This window comes from Berghia stephanieae, chromosome 7 (assembly GCF_034508935.2).
Source record: "Berghia stephanieae isolate SIO BIC M18660-M18661 chromosome 7, UCSD_Bste_1.3, whole genome shotgun sequence".
Classification (NCBI taxonomy): Eukaryota; Metazoa; Mollusca; class Gastropoda; order Nudibranchia; family Aeolidiidae; genus Berghia; species Berghia stephanieae.
In genome coordinates, this window is record NC_088366.1 from 15,375,565 (window position 1) to 15,391,546 (window position 15,982).

Sequence of the window (15,982 nt, forward strand, 5' to 3'; positions counted from 1 at the left end):
TATTCTTCATATCTTTGTTTTTTGCATAGTCGAGTAGCTCTTTACTCACTTGAGACCATGACAGTTACGCTGTGCTAAATCAGATGGCCACCTTGCTTTATCGCGCTCGGTCAAAAAGTTTAGCCCTTTTATCTCACTGAGATACTGAATACTATTCATTAGCCTAAACATAACCGTGTATTCAGTACATTGGTGTACGGAATACACCGTTCCTTTATAAAGTTGTTGTGGTTAAAGATTTGGCATTTTTTCCGAACCCCTTCTTCTTCTTCTCTCCCCCCCCCCCTCCCCCCTTTAGGTATATCCATTTTTCGTTTTTGATACAAAATTACAAATAATTAACGTTAAATCGGAGACATATATCTATCTATCTCCGGTTTTGCCGAGCAAAATTTGGGTTTGGCATTTTGGCATATTTTCCTCAAAACACTAAATTTCAACTATTTTCGAGACAAATTAACACTCTTTGTCTTTAAAAAAGAAAAAACAAACAAACCCCAGCACATTTTCAACCTTAAACTGACAAGACAAGGTGACTTTTTACAATCTCTACTACTACTACTCATGGCAGGGGAAAAGGAAAGTTCTAATTTATTTATCTCCACATTTATGCGCATTTTAGCAGAAAAAGTGATGCTAGGAAAAGTTTGGCATTTTTTTTCAGACTGTTTATTGGCATTTTTCTGCGACCTTCTGCCTCCTACGACAGACTCTAGCCAGGGTTGCCAGTTTGGCATTTTAAATGCCAGATTCCAAAAATCTGGCATTTTTGAAAACCGTTTGGCATTAGAAAAATCATTTGGCATTTGGCATTTTCATTTGGCATTTTCTTTTCTTGTATATTATACTTCAAATGACACCTTTTCTTAATAAAAAAATTACCCCAACAGGAAATTTAGTATAATTCAAAAAAAAAAAGAAAAAAAAAAAAAGAAAACACGCAAGCCACCAGGATATGATAGTAAATTGTCTATCAAAAGTGAGTAGTTTTCTTAGTGGGGGTGGGAGTCTTTGGCATTTTTTTGAGTGTTTTGGCATTTTTTGAGTGTTCCCCTGGCATTTTGTTGAAAAATAATCTGGCAACCCTGACTCTAGCATACCTTACAGCACAGCCTTACAGAGTAGCTACAGTCTACTTTCGAATTCGTCTGGAATAGTAAATCATATTCTCAGTGCTCCGAGGTAGACTATAGACTTCTAGAGTAATAATTTGGATGGTATATAAAGCCATATAATATATATTGATATATCTTGTTAACAGGTAATTTTTGTTTGATTTTCGCGGTGTTTGTGTATAGGCTGCCTCTATTCTCATCCCCCCCCCGGCCGATTGGATTACCGGTACCGAAAAAAACGTCGCCGGCTTTTTGCGATTTGGATTTGATTGATTTTTTTTTTTAATTGTACAACTTGTGACAAGAAACTTAACAAATTACTGCATTACAACCTTTGGATTAAACATACAACAATTGTGGACTACTATTATGAAGACTAGCATCCTAGACTAGGGGGATGAGAATAGTCACTTCGTTGTGTATAAAGTCAGAGACCAAGTCAAGAAGTAGAAGTAAAAAAACAACAACCCATTTTCATTTATTTTCGGAATTGCCATTGCCTGCCGTGTCATATCTTAGCTGAATTGTTCAAAAGTTTTCACAATTATTCATTGCAAGGTCTTTACACATTTGCTCCAACCCAGAGCAATATTACTATCGCCAGAAATAGAAAGTCCAAAATCAAAACAAACGATACAGTGGCAGTGGGTCGTGGTTCTGTCTTAGTCTTAGATTTGTTGGGGGGTAATTTCGTCACAAATCTTTCTCTTCAGGCTCCTCAGTCCCAGGAGATGATAAATTTTCCTATGAGATAACCCAGACAAAAACAGCCAGTTTCCACGGCTGAAGTGTAAATTGTACAGTAGTCTCCGTTTATAATTATAAGCACATTCCTCTCGACTCTCATTGTCAGTAGAGTGGAGTGGTCTCCATTTCATTTATAATTTATAAGCACGGTCCTTATAGCCGGTGATAGTGCTTGTCAGCTAAGTCTATGATCAGTGCTCGTATTACAATAAAAATGACTTTCTCCCTTGATTTTCACAACGAAGTGGTAATTCAGACTTGAGTCTGAATAGTCTCCTGTGGCTATTCGGACTCAAACTCCAATGTGCCTGCGCAAACACAAGGTGGACACAATGCGGGCAGTGGGCAGAGAGGGGGGGGGGGACTGATAGAAGCAGGAGAGTTCAGAAGAACTTCTGTTTTGCCCATATCAGACTGATTCAGCTGATACCCCCCTTCTTTGGACTAGGAGTAGGAGGATTGTTGCCTGTCTAACACTGTCAAAACATGTATTATTTTTTGTCCTGATTTTATTTGGACAAAGTATACAGTTGTTAGAAAAGCTTTTCCTTTAGACCACAGTTTCTTTGATTGACTTTTGTATTCCTTTTGAAGGGAACTTTTGAACTCTTTTCTTTTTAAGGTTTAGATTACCTGGTGATAGTTACTATAGGCTTACCATTATTGTTATTTTTATTTGCATCAAATTTTTGTGATTGTCAATAATTATAATAAATTGAAATTACATTTTTTTAAAAATAAATAAATAAAAAAATAAGTTAAAAAATATATTAAAAAAAAAAAACAGAAAAGAAAAACTATACAGCCACAGGAGACTATTTAGACTTAAGTCCAAATAACTTGTTGATTGCACGCATTGAGGTTTGAGTCCAAATAGACTATTCAGACTGATGTCAGATTAGCCGCAGCCTTTTCACAATGTATACATATAATGGTATGCACCGGCTTGAAATTACCATTGGCCTATTGAATAGAAGCATACCAGTTTGTCATAGACCCGGTTTATTACAGACCCAGTTTGTCACAGGCCCAGTTTGTCTTAGGCCCAGTTTGTCTTAGGCCCAGTTTGTCACAGGTCCAGTTTGTCACAGACCCAGTTTGTCACAGACCCAGTTTGTTACAGACCCAGTTTGTCACAGACCCAGTTTGTTACAGACCAGTTTGTTACAGACCAGTTTGTTAAAGGACTTTTGATTATTGCTGGACACATTGATCACGTTGGAAGAAAGATTTTATGCAATATGCCAAACTAAGCGTGAAAAATACCAAATATTCTGAAAAAATGCAATGGTAATTTGTATCCCAAATTAGTTAATATCAAGTGATAATTAACACAAGATGAAAGTAAATAGTGCTCAAATGCCAAATCCAGCTTTTTAAAAAAGCAAATGGATCAATGAAATGTAAGTTTTTGACACTTTGAACTGAAAAACATTAAACTGGCAATTCCACCTTTATTTTCAACCAGCAAGAAACTTGTTAATCAGCAAATCGATTCATAGTCCTCCAACCATTAAAAATGTCTCTACCTACCTACCCGTTAGCTTTATTGATATTCTTTTGTTTCTATAATTTGTTAATTCTGACCACAAATTTGGGGATATTGATGTTGGTCTGAGGTTTATTTATTTTGTGGACGAATACCTAGGCCGAGGTGTTGTTCGCCCCAAAATTGACCCAATATTTTCCTGTCTTCCTCATACAACATAAAACAATTTATTATCACTCTTCCACAACACTAGATCCAACAACTTATTATCCGAATCAGAGATGAAAATAACTATCAAATCAAGGAAGCAAAGACGGTGGAAAATTACCTAGCTCATACTCATATATGAATTTTAATATAGAGAGATATTGGTGTGGATAGACAGCTCAGTGGGTTAGACCACCTTTCATTTTGTTCCTTTTTTCTGCACTGGTTCGAATCCTCTCACTGCCTTCCCAAATGATGTTAATTGTTTTCCCTTGTTCTGAGCAGGAGTTCTTTAATTAATTGAATTTTTTATTTCTCCGATTATTGTTCAATTTTAATTCATTATATATTTTGCTCTAATTATTTGTTCTGTTTGTTTTCTCTCAAATTATTATTATTATTATTATTATTATTATTATTATTATTATTATTATTATTATTATTATTATTCATCTGTTCGCTAGCTACTATGGATTTACACATACCTGTTTAACAGAAAGAGATTTAAAAATTTGACCAAAAAAGCCCCCCAAAAAACAACAACCAAAAAAAAAAGACCTCTCTTTCTGTTTTGTTTTTTTTTGTTGTTTTTTTTAGTTTGTTTTTGAGTGAGTCTATTCTTTTCTCCTTTTTAGTTTGGCCATGTTCCGTTTCTGAGCATGAATTTCTTAAAATTGTTTTTATTTTTATTTATTCATTTTTTGGTCTATCTGACCATAATTTGATCGCCCTCTGAATGTTTTTGTTTGTTTACTTTTTAATTATATATTCTTTTAGTTTATACGTTTTGAGATCGGAGTGGGGACAATATGACAATTTGCAATATTCTATAGAAAGGAACCAAAAGAGAGAGAAAGAGAGAGAGAGAGAGAGTGAGAGATTAAAAAAAAAAAAGAGTGGGTTGGGGGATGGATGGGACATTTATCATTTGCAAAGCTCTGTATAAAGAAGACCAAATAACAAAAAGTGGCAGAACCGGGAATCGAACACACATTGCCGATTCCGACAAGCCTTCTAAGGTAGATGACTTAACCATTCAGTCATGACACCCACATGAATGTCAACGCATTTTGTGTATATATAATAGTAACCTACTATCCATCGACTGATTTATTGTTGGTTAATTTTATGCTTTTATTGATCCATGTTTAATTATGACCACATCTAGTAGTCTCAGCCCTCCCTTCCCGACCCTGCTTTCAACGCCGTGTCAAGAACTAGCCCATTCCTAACTCTGCCCTCCCTCTACAGTTTCAATGAGTTGCCAAGTCTGCCAATTATCACTTAAGATATTATTATTATTATGGACATGCTTTGTCCGTTTCATCACTGAGGTATGAATTGTTTTGTGCAAGGGATGTAAGGCTGAGATGGTGAGATATGTTTTATATGTCGCTCATAGAGCGTTGTAAGAGTTCCTGTTGACCCTGTATGTCAATCTTTTGTATTAAGAAAAGTTGTAATTCTCATCTTAGTTCCCTATTTATTTTCTTTTATTGTTATGATTTTATATTAAGGGTCAGAAAATTGAGCGTGCTTATAAGCAGATTCCTTTTCAGTGATCTTGCTAATAGAGGGGTAGATTTATATTAGTAAAAATTCAGTTTCATGTCCCGTGTGTGCATATAGTGGGATTGTGCTTGTAGCCGGAGTGCTTATAAACTGACACCACTGTATCTCATTTTTACTGCAACTGTCTTCGCTGTCCGGTGATTGGTGGCTAAATTCGTTGCAAACTGCGGGTAACATCGAGGCAACATTATTTTTATGCTTAATTTGTTCCAATAGCCACTATTATGTCATTATGACACTATGATTTAAAAATGTCCATTTCTTAAACACTTTTTTATTCCAACCCCTGCCTCTATAGCAAGTAGCCAGGTATTCATTACATACTTGAACACTCTGCAGAGCCAGAGTTATGAGATCATAGTTGGGTGCCCACTTGCAACTAAATCGACTTGTTTCTGGTTATTGCTACTCATTTATTCATATTTTCCTTTTTACACTTACTCAGATTTCAGACCTTTGATTGCAAAAGATCGTTGTTGGACTAATTATTATATGATATATATCAACGGTTCATGTCTAAGAATATTATATTTGATCCGGGAAGAATACTTATCACCTAAACATATTTTTTCTTTTAAATTACACATTTGGGTTTTTAAAAAAAATCAAAAAAACTTATCTAATGGTGTTTTATTGCATTACTCAATCTCTTATTGGCATTTAATTACACGAATACAAGTTCATGGCTTTCCTTATAAACATCTGATAAAAACTAGAAAATTTGCTGAAAGCAAAAATAGTAGTTTGGCTCTGGGTTGCCAATTTGATGTTTTTATTGCCATATTCCAAACACTTCGTGTTTTTTTAACCTTTGGCATGGACAAATCGAGTTTGGTAGTTTGTCATTTTAAAAAATTCACATATTATCACACATCCACCTATTTTATAGAAATTATACACAAAACATCAAAATTTTCACCCATAAACTGATAAGACGGGTCAGTTCCTATTTGCCTGTCATCTGAATTAATCAGCCCCACAGTTGGGGAGAATTTATCTCTATATTTTGGCACACTACTGACGGAATTGCATTGCATTGTGACACATGACAACTCCATTAATTTTTTTTCAAACAGAGGACAAGACAACACCATGCATTTTTTAAAAATCGCCTCTGTTAAATTTGTGAGTGATGCTCACGAGCTGTGAGGTTGATTGTATTGGGTGATAGGGTACTTAAGGTAAATCTTATATGCCTAGGTTTCAAGTTTAAAAGTTATAACATTTTAGTGAGACAATAATTCTTCTACCGAAACAAACAACTTGTTACACAACTGTGATGTTTACACATGTAAAATGATCAGTTTTAGTCTAACAGCCATTGTTACTGTACATTTAACGCTACAGCAACTAGGATAAATTCTCTTTATGAGCCTGTGGCTGAAAAGGACTACTTTTTTCTTTTTCCATCCATTCATACTGAGCTGAAGAGAGTTAAGTGACTTGTACTGTATTTATTTATTTGTGAAAGAAACACTCATTACTCTCATTCGTTATTTCTCTCTAAACGTCTTACATTTCAGACAAGCAAAATGAATAAACTGGCCACCATCCTCCTGTTCATTAATTTTGTCACTGTACTTTTCCCGCAACCAGGATACATCCACCCTGATGAGTTCTTCCAATCCACTGAAATCGTAGCGGGTTTGTTTCAAATACCATGTCTACATACTGTTATTAATGTTGTCATTTTTAAAATAATCATTTTATTTTATTATTTATTATATTATCATTATTATTATTATTATTATTATTATTATTATTATTATTATTATTATTATTATTATTATTATTATTATTATTATTATTATTATTATATTATTATTATTATTACTATTACTATTATTTTATTAATGGAATAATAATAATAATAATGATTGTTATGCCAAACAATATTGTGAGGGTTGGAAAACCCCTGAAAACAAACAAAAAATGAAAGATAAGAATTAGACAAATGTTATTGAGTTTAATGCTTATTGTGGAAGAGTGGGGGGGGGGGGGGGGGGGGGGGGGGTGAGAGCATTATTGATCTGGCTATGAAGTTTCCTTTCATTTATCAATATATATATATCATAAAATGTTATTTAAAAGAGACAACAAAAATGCCATTTATGTATTATTTTGTATGTATCTTTTTCTTTTCTTCAGGTGACATTTTACGTGTCTCACACACAAGAGCTTGGGAATTCAATTCTACATCACCAATAAGAAATGTTGTGTTCCCTTACCTTCTGTCAGCACCCTCTTTTCATCTCCTGAAATATTTGAATTCCACAAATGTTATTGGACTCAAGATCTCGGCTGTGAAAATTGTCATGGCCAGCAGACTCCCCATCACTTTTCTCAGTCTCCTCGGATTTTTGGCTACAGATCGTCTCTCATCACATTTTAAAGCAGATGGATACATCAGTCAAGTGATGTGGTGTAGTTCCTATGTCACCTGGACTTATCTCACAAGAACATTTTCAAATTCTGTGGAAGCGTTTTTATTATCCTTGATTCTTTTAGTTTCTCTAAATAACTTATCATGCACCAGCGTGAGGAAAAATTCTGAAAAGATAACGTCAGGGAAACAAAAAATTGAAAAGGACGAAGTAGTGAATGATGGAGAGGAAAATGAAGATGGTAAAAAAATTGCTGATAAAAAAGGTGGGCGTAAATCTGGTCTGAGGAGTGTAGGAGATGAAGACAATGCATATGAAAAAAGTGGTGACTTTTCACAATGTAAATCTATTGGACCAACTGCTTGTGTTCTAGGGTTTTTGTTAATGTCTGGATTTTTCAACAGACCTACATTTCTTGCCTTTGCCTTTGTCCCATTGACATATTGGTTTATTATTGTATGTACTTCAAGCCAACGCTTCATTGCCTCTGCTCTCTCTGCTATAATGTGGGCCAGTGTTGGGATATCAATATCTTTGGTTATATTTGTAGCAGCGGACACATTATATTACAATCCAGACATCATCAATACGATTTCATATTGTCATGAGAAAATGATTGAAGCCCAATATTCACTTCAAAGTATCATGGAAAGTCTTGGTTTAATAAGATCTGCTTTAGTTGTAACACCATTGAACTTTATGAAATATAATTTGGATACAGACAATCTGGCTGAACATGGGGTGCATCCTCGTCACACTCATTTATTCATTAATCTCCCGTTATTGTTGGGACCATTATTTTTTCCTTTTATGGCAGTTTGTATGCTTTCTTTGTTCCAGCCTCTGCTGCGAGGCAATAGAGCAGAAAGCCGCACAAACTCTTTGTGGCTTGTCCTGATGGCCCTTGTTCCTATTGGGGGATTATCTGTTTTTCCTCATCAAGAGCCCAGGTTCCTAATCCCTCTAATGCCAATACTGATTGTCTTGGGAGTCAAACTAATAACGTACATGGCTTCTGGGAAAAAATTATTTTTCATTCTTTGGGTGGTTTTCAATCTTATCCTTAATATGATTTATGGATATGTCCACCAAGCGGCTATTATACCTGCTTTGTCCATATATCAGCAAAAACTATCTTCGCCAAAGACAGTTACAAAATTGATCGCTGGAGGAACTAACCATGCTTTCTTCTACAAAACTTATCCTCCTCCCCTTCACCTTCTTGTATTGGATCCTGATCAGACCTATTTCAAAGTTCATGATCTGGCTGGGTCACCTGTGAGAGAGCTGATATCACGAGTTAAAGCCATTGAAAAGAAAAGGTGGACATCCAGAGGAAAGAATCAGGTTTTCATTTTCTCACCTGCCACAGCCTCACAGCGCATAACCGACTTACTGGCTGGGGATTTGAAAGAATATGATGTAAAGTTAAGCACAACCAGCATTTGTCCTCACTTATCTGTTGAGAGTTTACCCCGATTCAGACAGTTTTGGACCAAGAGAATAACCTTTGATGACTTTATCATGGACTTTTGTTTGAATGTTGTGGTTATTTCTTAAGACCTTGTCTCTTTTCTTGATTTTCTTGTTTCGCTCATTTTGTATTGACTTGTAGATAAGGGATATTTTGAATTGTCTCTACAGCAAGTTCTCAACATTTACAGTGGAATCCTGCTAAGCCAACATCGCCAGACCAGACGAGAGTTGTTGACTTTATCCATTATAAAAGAAACACTCTTAGATAAAGAACAGAAAATTTTGGATCAACAAGAGGTGTTGATTAAGCAGAAGTTGACTTTAACAAGTATTGACTTTAAGCAGATTTCACTTTTGTTTATTTTAAATTAACTGTTGAAGAAAAATGATTAAGTTGACTTTAACTCCAGTCCAATAAACAAAGACAGATGATGGTTGTGAAATTAGAGTGTGAATTTAACCATCGCTTTTTTTTTTTATTCCTGTCTTTTGACTTTTGTATTTTTTTTACTTTTTCGTGCTTCAAGCAGCAGCATTTTCATTTCCAAGATCTAGTACATTCAGAATGTTACTCTAACTTAACAAAATTGATTAAAATGGTCCTAAGTAAGTTGTATCAGTGTGTGTTTATGTGTAAGTGTATGTGCGTGTGTGTGTGCTTATGTTAGTAACAGTTGGATTGCCATATGTTTTAAAATCATAAACATCTTGCATTTGATTGATAGTTTTGACATGCTGCATTTTTGATATTCTTGTATGAATGAGATAACATTGCCTCGAATGAAATGGAGTTAAGGCTGGAATTGTCATCATAGGAAGTGAGCCAACATTTGTTCAAAACTAACAATGTAATAATATTGTCAGCTGTGTCAAAAACATTGGTATAATTTTGGGCTCCAAGTTGCGGACGTGCCCAGACACCTTGGAATGAAAGCTGAGATTTGAATTTTAAAAAGTACCCTTCCTAACGAACAATGGCTTGTTTAACAATTGGTAACAAATTATGCCTGTCAGATACTCATAATGTCTGTCATTTACTCAAATAACTAATAATAATAACTTGAGCTTTTATTAGCGCAATATCCACTAAACGTGCTCATAGCGCTTTACAAAGGGTCCCTGACCAACAGCAACACATAACATGTAGAACGATACATGCCACCTGTTAGATGGTATAAAATTTATTTATGATTGATATTGCAAAGTATGATAAACCGATATTGATTTTTGATTGTTTCAACCTCCCACTTTGTTTGATCTGTGCACTGTGTTGTTTACTTCCAACCCATCTAGTCTGATGATCTCATTAGGTTGATTGTTGAAGGCTTGTTTTGGATTTTTTTTTTTTTGTTTTTTTTTGTGATTTTAAGAATTTCCTTTCAAAAGTAATTTTTCTTTCACTGGATTTATTTGATGTACTTGTACTCAGACCCTAGATTATGGGCCTATCATTTTTTTCTCTACCACGAGTCACAAGTCATAAGTAATCTAGGGTAGTCCAACGTTCAATCTGTTGTCATTGCCACAAACCTCAATCTAGATCTGGATTGACATCGTCAGTCCTTGCATATTGCCTAAATTTAATCTCATGTGATGTCAGCTCTTCCTCCACCAAGTAAACAGCACTAACCAATCCTTGTACATACTGTAAATAGTGTTATGGCGATTTCACATTTTCTGGTACTTAACTAAATTTGTGTTGTCATTGTCTTTGCATTTGTTTTTGTTATTGTTGGCTTCAATGTTTCTCACTGCTGTTATTTGGTTTTGTTGTTTTTAAAATTAGCTTTTTATTTTATGTTGAAATTTGTGCATTTTCATTTTTATATTACTTTTCGACCTCGGAAGATTTTCCTTCAATTTAATTTTGAACAGTTGGTAGGTCTGTATTTTGGAAACAAATGTCTCTCTTTGTCCTTAGTTTTTCTTTCGTACTCATTCTAGATCCAAATCTTTTGTAAAGTGGGATATTTTGACCTCCTATGGTGGGCTGGGAGGTCACTCTTGTGGTGTCCTCTATATCCTTTTCCAGGTTGCTTTCTGTTTTTGTCATGGAATGAACTTACATGGTTTTATCCTGGCCATGGTTGGAGCCCTTGGCTGAGGGAGAAGTGGTCAAACATGAAATATTAGATTTAGGAAATTATATTTGTATCCTCCCTCTATTTGTTTTGTTTTGAACAGAATATATTTTCAGCATATGAATATAGTTCTCTTAGTGGGATCCTGTTCTTGTGTCTTGATTTCGGGGTGATCTCAAAATAACCACATTGTGCTCACTGATTGAACTAATCCTCTTTTTCTTACTTTTTCTCAAATGCTTTTGATAGTGAATCTTTATTATTTTTTTTACTATCCCATTTTCTTTTTCACTGGCGCTGATATGACCTTAAAGTGTTGCAAGCACTGTAAAGCCCTTGAAAACAAAAAACCCAAATACACAGTATTTCATGATAAACCCCTTTTAATTTTAAAATAAATTCTCGCTTAAGGTAAACTCCGAACTATTTATCAAAGTCCTAAAAAAATTTTCTTCTAAACCATTAGTATTTTAAAATGGACAAAATAAATCCTGTAAAACCCTTTAAAACAAAAACAATACACAGCATTTCACTAAAGATAAACCCTTTTAAGAGAAATACAGTCGAACTTATAAGTTGGCATGACATAAGTGGCTGTCTTAGACAGTTGGCAGCTCGTAGAAATCAGATGCTTTTAATTTTAATAAGAGGTGATGGTGTTTTGTTGAATTTGATTTCCAACACATGTTGGTTGCAGGCTTTGGACTGCCGTTGACCCATTAAATTCCTTTTTTTTTTTTTTTTGAGTTTTTTTGTGTTTGCTTATTTTTAATTTAGATTTCTTACTGTTTTAAAAATATCTTTTTTTTTACTCGTCAGATTTATCCAATGTACTCTGTTTAACTCACTCAATCCTAGAGATTTTTGCTACTTTTCAAAATTAGAAAACATGTATTAAAAATGAGCATGTACATAGATTTATTCAACTGCCATTAACATGTAAAAAACTAAAAGCATACTATGCCTACAATTTGTCTCACAAAGATGTAATAAATAGGCATGGGGTAAAATTAACCCCGGGTATACTACGGATATAGTCGGTGTTAGGGTTGAGTGAGTTAAATGTTTTAGAGACACATTTAAAAATATCTTTATCCTGGTTTTGTACTGCAAATAGTCAATCCACCATTGGTGTTTTTTTTTAGGAAAAAACATTTTTAGTTGTTAGTGCGGTTAATGCTTTTGTGACACTAGAAGGTGTTCCTTCATTTTGCTCCCCATCTGAATTGTCATTGTGTCATCTTCTTCATTTGCCTCTCCCCTTTGGTGGGGTTCCCGATCTCCCATAGTGGGCAAGGAGGTACTTGCTGTCTTCTATCCCCCTATATCTGTTTTCCAATAGCTTTCTGTCTTTGACTTGGAATGATATTACATAGTTTTGTCTAACCCTGGCTGGGAGAGAAACAGTCGAATGTATGGTTATAGTTTTGGGAGAAGATATTTTTTTTCTTGTAAATCTTATCTCTGTTATTTTTTATTTTTTTAACATATGATTTGTAAACATTTTAATGTATTCCTCCTGGTGGAGACCTGTTCTGGTGTTTGGGTAAGACTTTTAGTCTAAGTACACTGATAGTGTGCTCTTGGAATCTACATCTGTTTCCTATTTGAACCAATTTCTCTATGTCTTACTTTTTCCTCAGTGTCCTTTTAATTGTTCATCTAGAATGTTTTTACTGTTCAATTGTCTTCCTTTTTACTGGCGCTGATATGAGCTCAATGTGTTGCAAGCGCCGTAAAACCCTTAAAAACATTAAAAAAAAAAAAAACATTGCCTCTCCCCTACTTGTGCATCATTGTAATGCTTCCTTTCATCAATCATTGACTCGACCAGACTACAAATTGGCAACTTGATTTCTTACAAATTACATTGACAAGATCACTTTGATATCACAACAGAGATGAATTACCTGTAAACACTACAGTCTGTGTTATTGAAAAAGTGAATTTATTTGGGCAATTGGCTTAATTATCTTATACAAGTCCAAGTCCCCAAATAAGTGGCTGCTGGGTGGGGTTCCGACCTCCCATAGTGGGCAGGGAGGTACTTACGGTGTCTTCTATCCCCCTGTACCTGCTTTTCAATTGTTTCCTGTCATTGTCTTGGAATGAGATTACTTGGTTTTGTCCTGATCCTTGCCGGAGTTCCTTAGCTGGGAGGGATATAGTCGAATGTATAGTTATAGTTTTGGGAGATGATATTTTTTTCCTTGTAAATCATTTCTCTGTTATGCATTGTATTATGTTTAGTTTACACATTATATTATAGGATTGGTAAACATTTGAGTGTATTCCTCTTAGTTGGGACCTCAGCTTGTGTCTGGATGAGATTTTTAGGTCATCTCAAACTAAGTACTTTGACAGTGTGCTCTTGGAATCTACACCTGTTCCCTATTTGAACCAATTCCCCTTTGTCTTACCTTTTCTTGGGTGCTTTAATTGTAATTCTAGAACTTTTTACTATCCCATTTTCTTCCTTTTTACTGGCGCTGATATGACCTTAATGTGTTGCAAGCGCCTTAAAACCCTTAAAAATAAAAACAAAACAAAACAAATAAGTGGCTGCAGCTGCGTCACGAAGTGGCTCCCTTGTGCAGTAACAATATAGAGGAAAAAACGATGGCCAGCCACAAAGGCTTGCTACCACCACGGCAGGTGGCTGCCTTATACTTATACAAGTTCGACTGTACTCACATAAAATAAACTCCGATCAAAGTCATGAAAATTCCTCTTCTAATCCATTAGTTTATTTTTAATTACCTCGAACTTTTTTTTTCATGGTTTCCTGGGGGTTTATCATTAGCAGGTGCAATGTTAATCTTTTGGTTACTTTCTCATCTTTCTTTTTACTGATAACCTAAAGTTGTTGCAAAAAAAACCCTTGCAATATTAAATGAGGGTGATCTTGATGTTGGACTATCACTGGGTGGGGTTCCTACTTCCCATAGTGGGCAGGGAGGTACTTGCTGTGTCTTCTATCCCCTCTTATCTGTTTTTCAATAGCCTTCTGTCTTTGTCTTGGAGTGAGATTGCTTGGTTTTGTCCTGACCTTGGTCGGAGTCCTTGGCTGAGAGGGAAACAGTCGAATGTATAGTTATTGCCTTGTGAGATGATATTTTTTTCCTTGTAAATCATCTCTCTGTTATGTACTGTATTATGTTTTATTTACATGTTATATTTGATTTGTTAACATTTGAGTGTATTCCTCTTAGAGGGGACCTGTGCTTGTGTCTGGATGAGACTTTTAGGTGATCTCAAACTAAGTAACTTTGATGGTGTGCTCTTGGAATCTACATCTGATTCCTATTTGAACAAATTCCCCTTTGTCTTACCTTTTCTTGGGTGCTTTAATTGAATTCTATAACTTTTTACTATCCCATTTCTTCCTTTTTACTGGCGCTGATATGACCTTAATGTGTTGCAAGCGCCGTAAAACCCTCAAAAACAAAAACATTGGACTATCATTTTTATTATCCATATATAAATAGCATTCTATCTATAAAATAATATCTAATGATGATTTTGTATGAAATGCATTGAAAACTCGGGGCTTGTTATTCGAAGAACTTTGCATTTATTGTATTCCTGTAGGTGGTCTCTTCTGACCTCCTAGATTGTGTTAATGTTTACCTCTGGGTGGGGTCTTCTGGCCTCCCATGGAGGGCAGGAGGTCACTTGCTGTGTCTTCCATACCTCTACATAGCTGCCAACCAGTACGATAAAATCGTACTTAGTACGATTTGGCCAATCCAGAAAAAGGAAAAAAATCCAGAAAAAAAAAAGAAGAAAATTTGATAAAAATTATCTTGGGAGAAAATTTTTTGTCAAGAAATTCAAGGTGCTACTTCTGGCGGAAGAGGGTGAAAGTTTCAATGCAGCCATTGCCTCACTGGAGTCTGAATTCAATGCTTATGCTGTAGAGGACTTTCCTTCAGACTTCCTGGTGGTCCTCAGATGAGCAGTGGTTTACACTGGCAAAGATTGTAGACTCTTTTGGGAAAAAGAAGTTTAAAAAGCTGTCATATTTCATGCTTGGCCTTCTCACAATCCCACACAGCAATTGTGAGTGTGAGAGAATTGAGTCAAGTTAGGAAAAATAAGACTGACTTCAGGGGCAGCCTGAGCACAGACATGCTTTCAGGACTTCTCATTGTCAAGTCTAATAGCACTCCATGCTATGACAGTGAGTTCAGCCCAGAGTTCCTGAAGAGGGCAAAGACAGCCACAAAGGAGGCTGTTAAGCCCAAGCCTCAGTAATCTGGTTCTGTCACCACCTCCCCATCACTTATGCCTACCCAGTATGATGATAAAGGTAAGCTTCTCTTAGTATTACAGTTCTGACCATTCTAGTACTTAAGTACATTAATAAATATGCCATTTTACGACATGAATTGGGCGTCCGCGCCGCACCGCGTATAATAATACGTTTTTGCATTTTGAAAAGTTGGCAGCTATGCCTCTATATCTAATCTGTTTTCCAACTTGCTTTCTTTGTCCTAGAATGAGGTACTCTGTTTGTGTCTGGATGAGACTTTTATGTAATCTCAAACTAATTACCCTGATATGTAGTGTGCTCTTGGAATCATCTACACCTGATCTCTACTTGAACCAGTCCTTTTTGTCTTACTTTTTCATTAGGATTTTAATTGTAAATCTATAATTTTTTGACTATCCTATTCTCTTCTCTTTACTAGTGCTGAAATGACCTAATGTTTCGCAAATTCCGTAAAAACCAGTAAAACCATGCCTATTGTGTTCATTTGATTGCTTTGCCTGATATTGTTAAGCATATTTTTTTCGTTCACATTGAACAAATGATTTCATGACAGCTTTATTCAAAATGAAATACAGACGAGTATGTTTCATCTTTTGATTTTTTACAAATAAATATTGTGTATGAATGATAAAGAA

General features: G+C 35.3%; 1 protein-coding gene across 3 annotated transcripts; it reads left to right on the forward strand.

Annotated features, from left to right (window-relative positions):
• The first annotated feature begins 995 nt into the window (after window positions 1–995).
• LOC144976772 (GPI alpha-1,2-mannosyltransferase 4-like) lies at window positions 996–15,982 on the forward strand. 3 transcript variants are annotated; one of them, XM_078921192.1, is made up of 3 exons: window positions 996–1,261; window positions 6,654–6,774; window positions 7,279–15,982. In XM_078921192.1, exons 2-3 carry the CDS (start codon window positions 6,663–6,665, stop codon window positions 9,072–9,074), a joined length of 1,908 nt encoding a protein of 635 aa, XP_078777318.1. In that variant the 5' UTR covers window positions 996–1,261; window positions 6,654–6,662; the 3' UTR covers window positions 9,075–15,982. The 3 variants fall into 3 exon arrangements, with proteins under 3 accessions (XP_078777318.1, XP_078777319.1, XP_078777320.1); XM_078921193.1 differs by having other exon boundaries at window positions 1,098–1,182; XM_078921194.1 differs by lacking the exon at window positions 996–1,261 and adding an exon at window positions 1,382–3,265.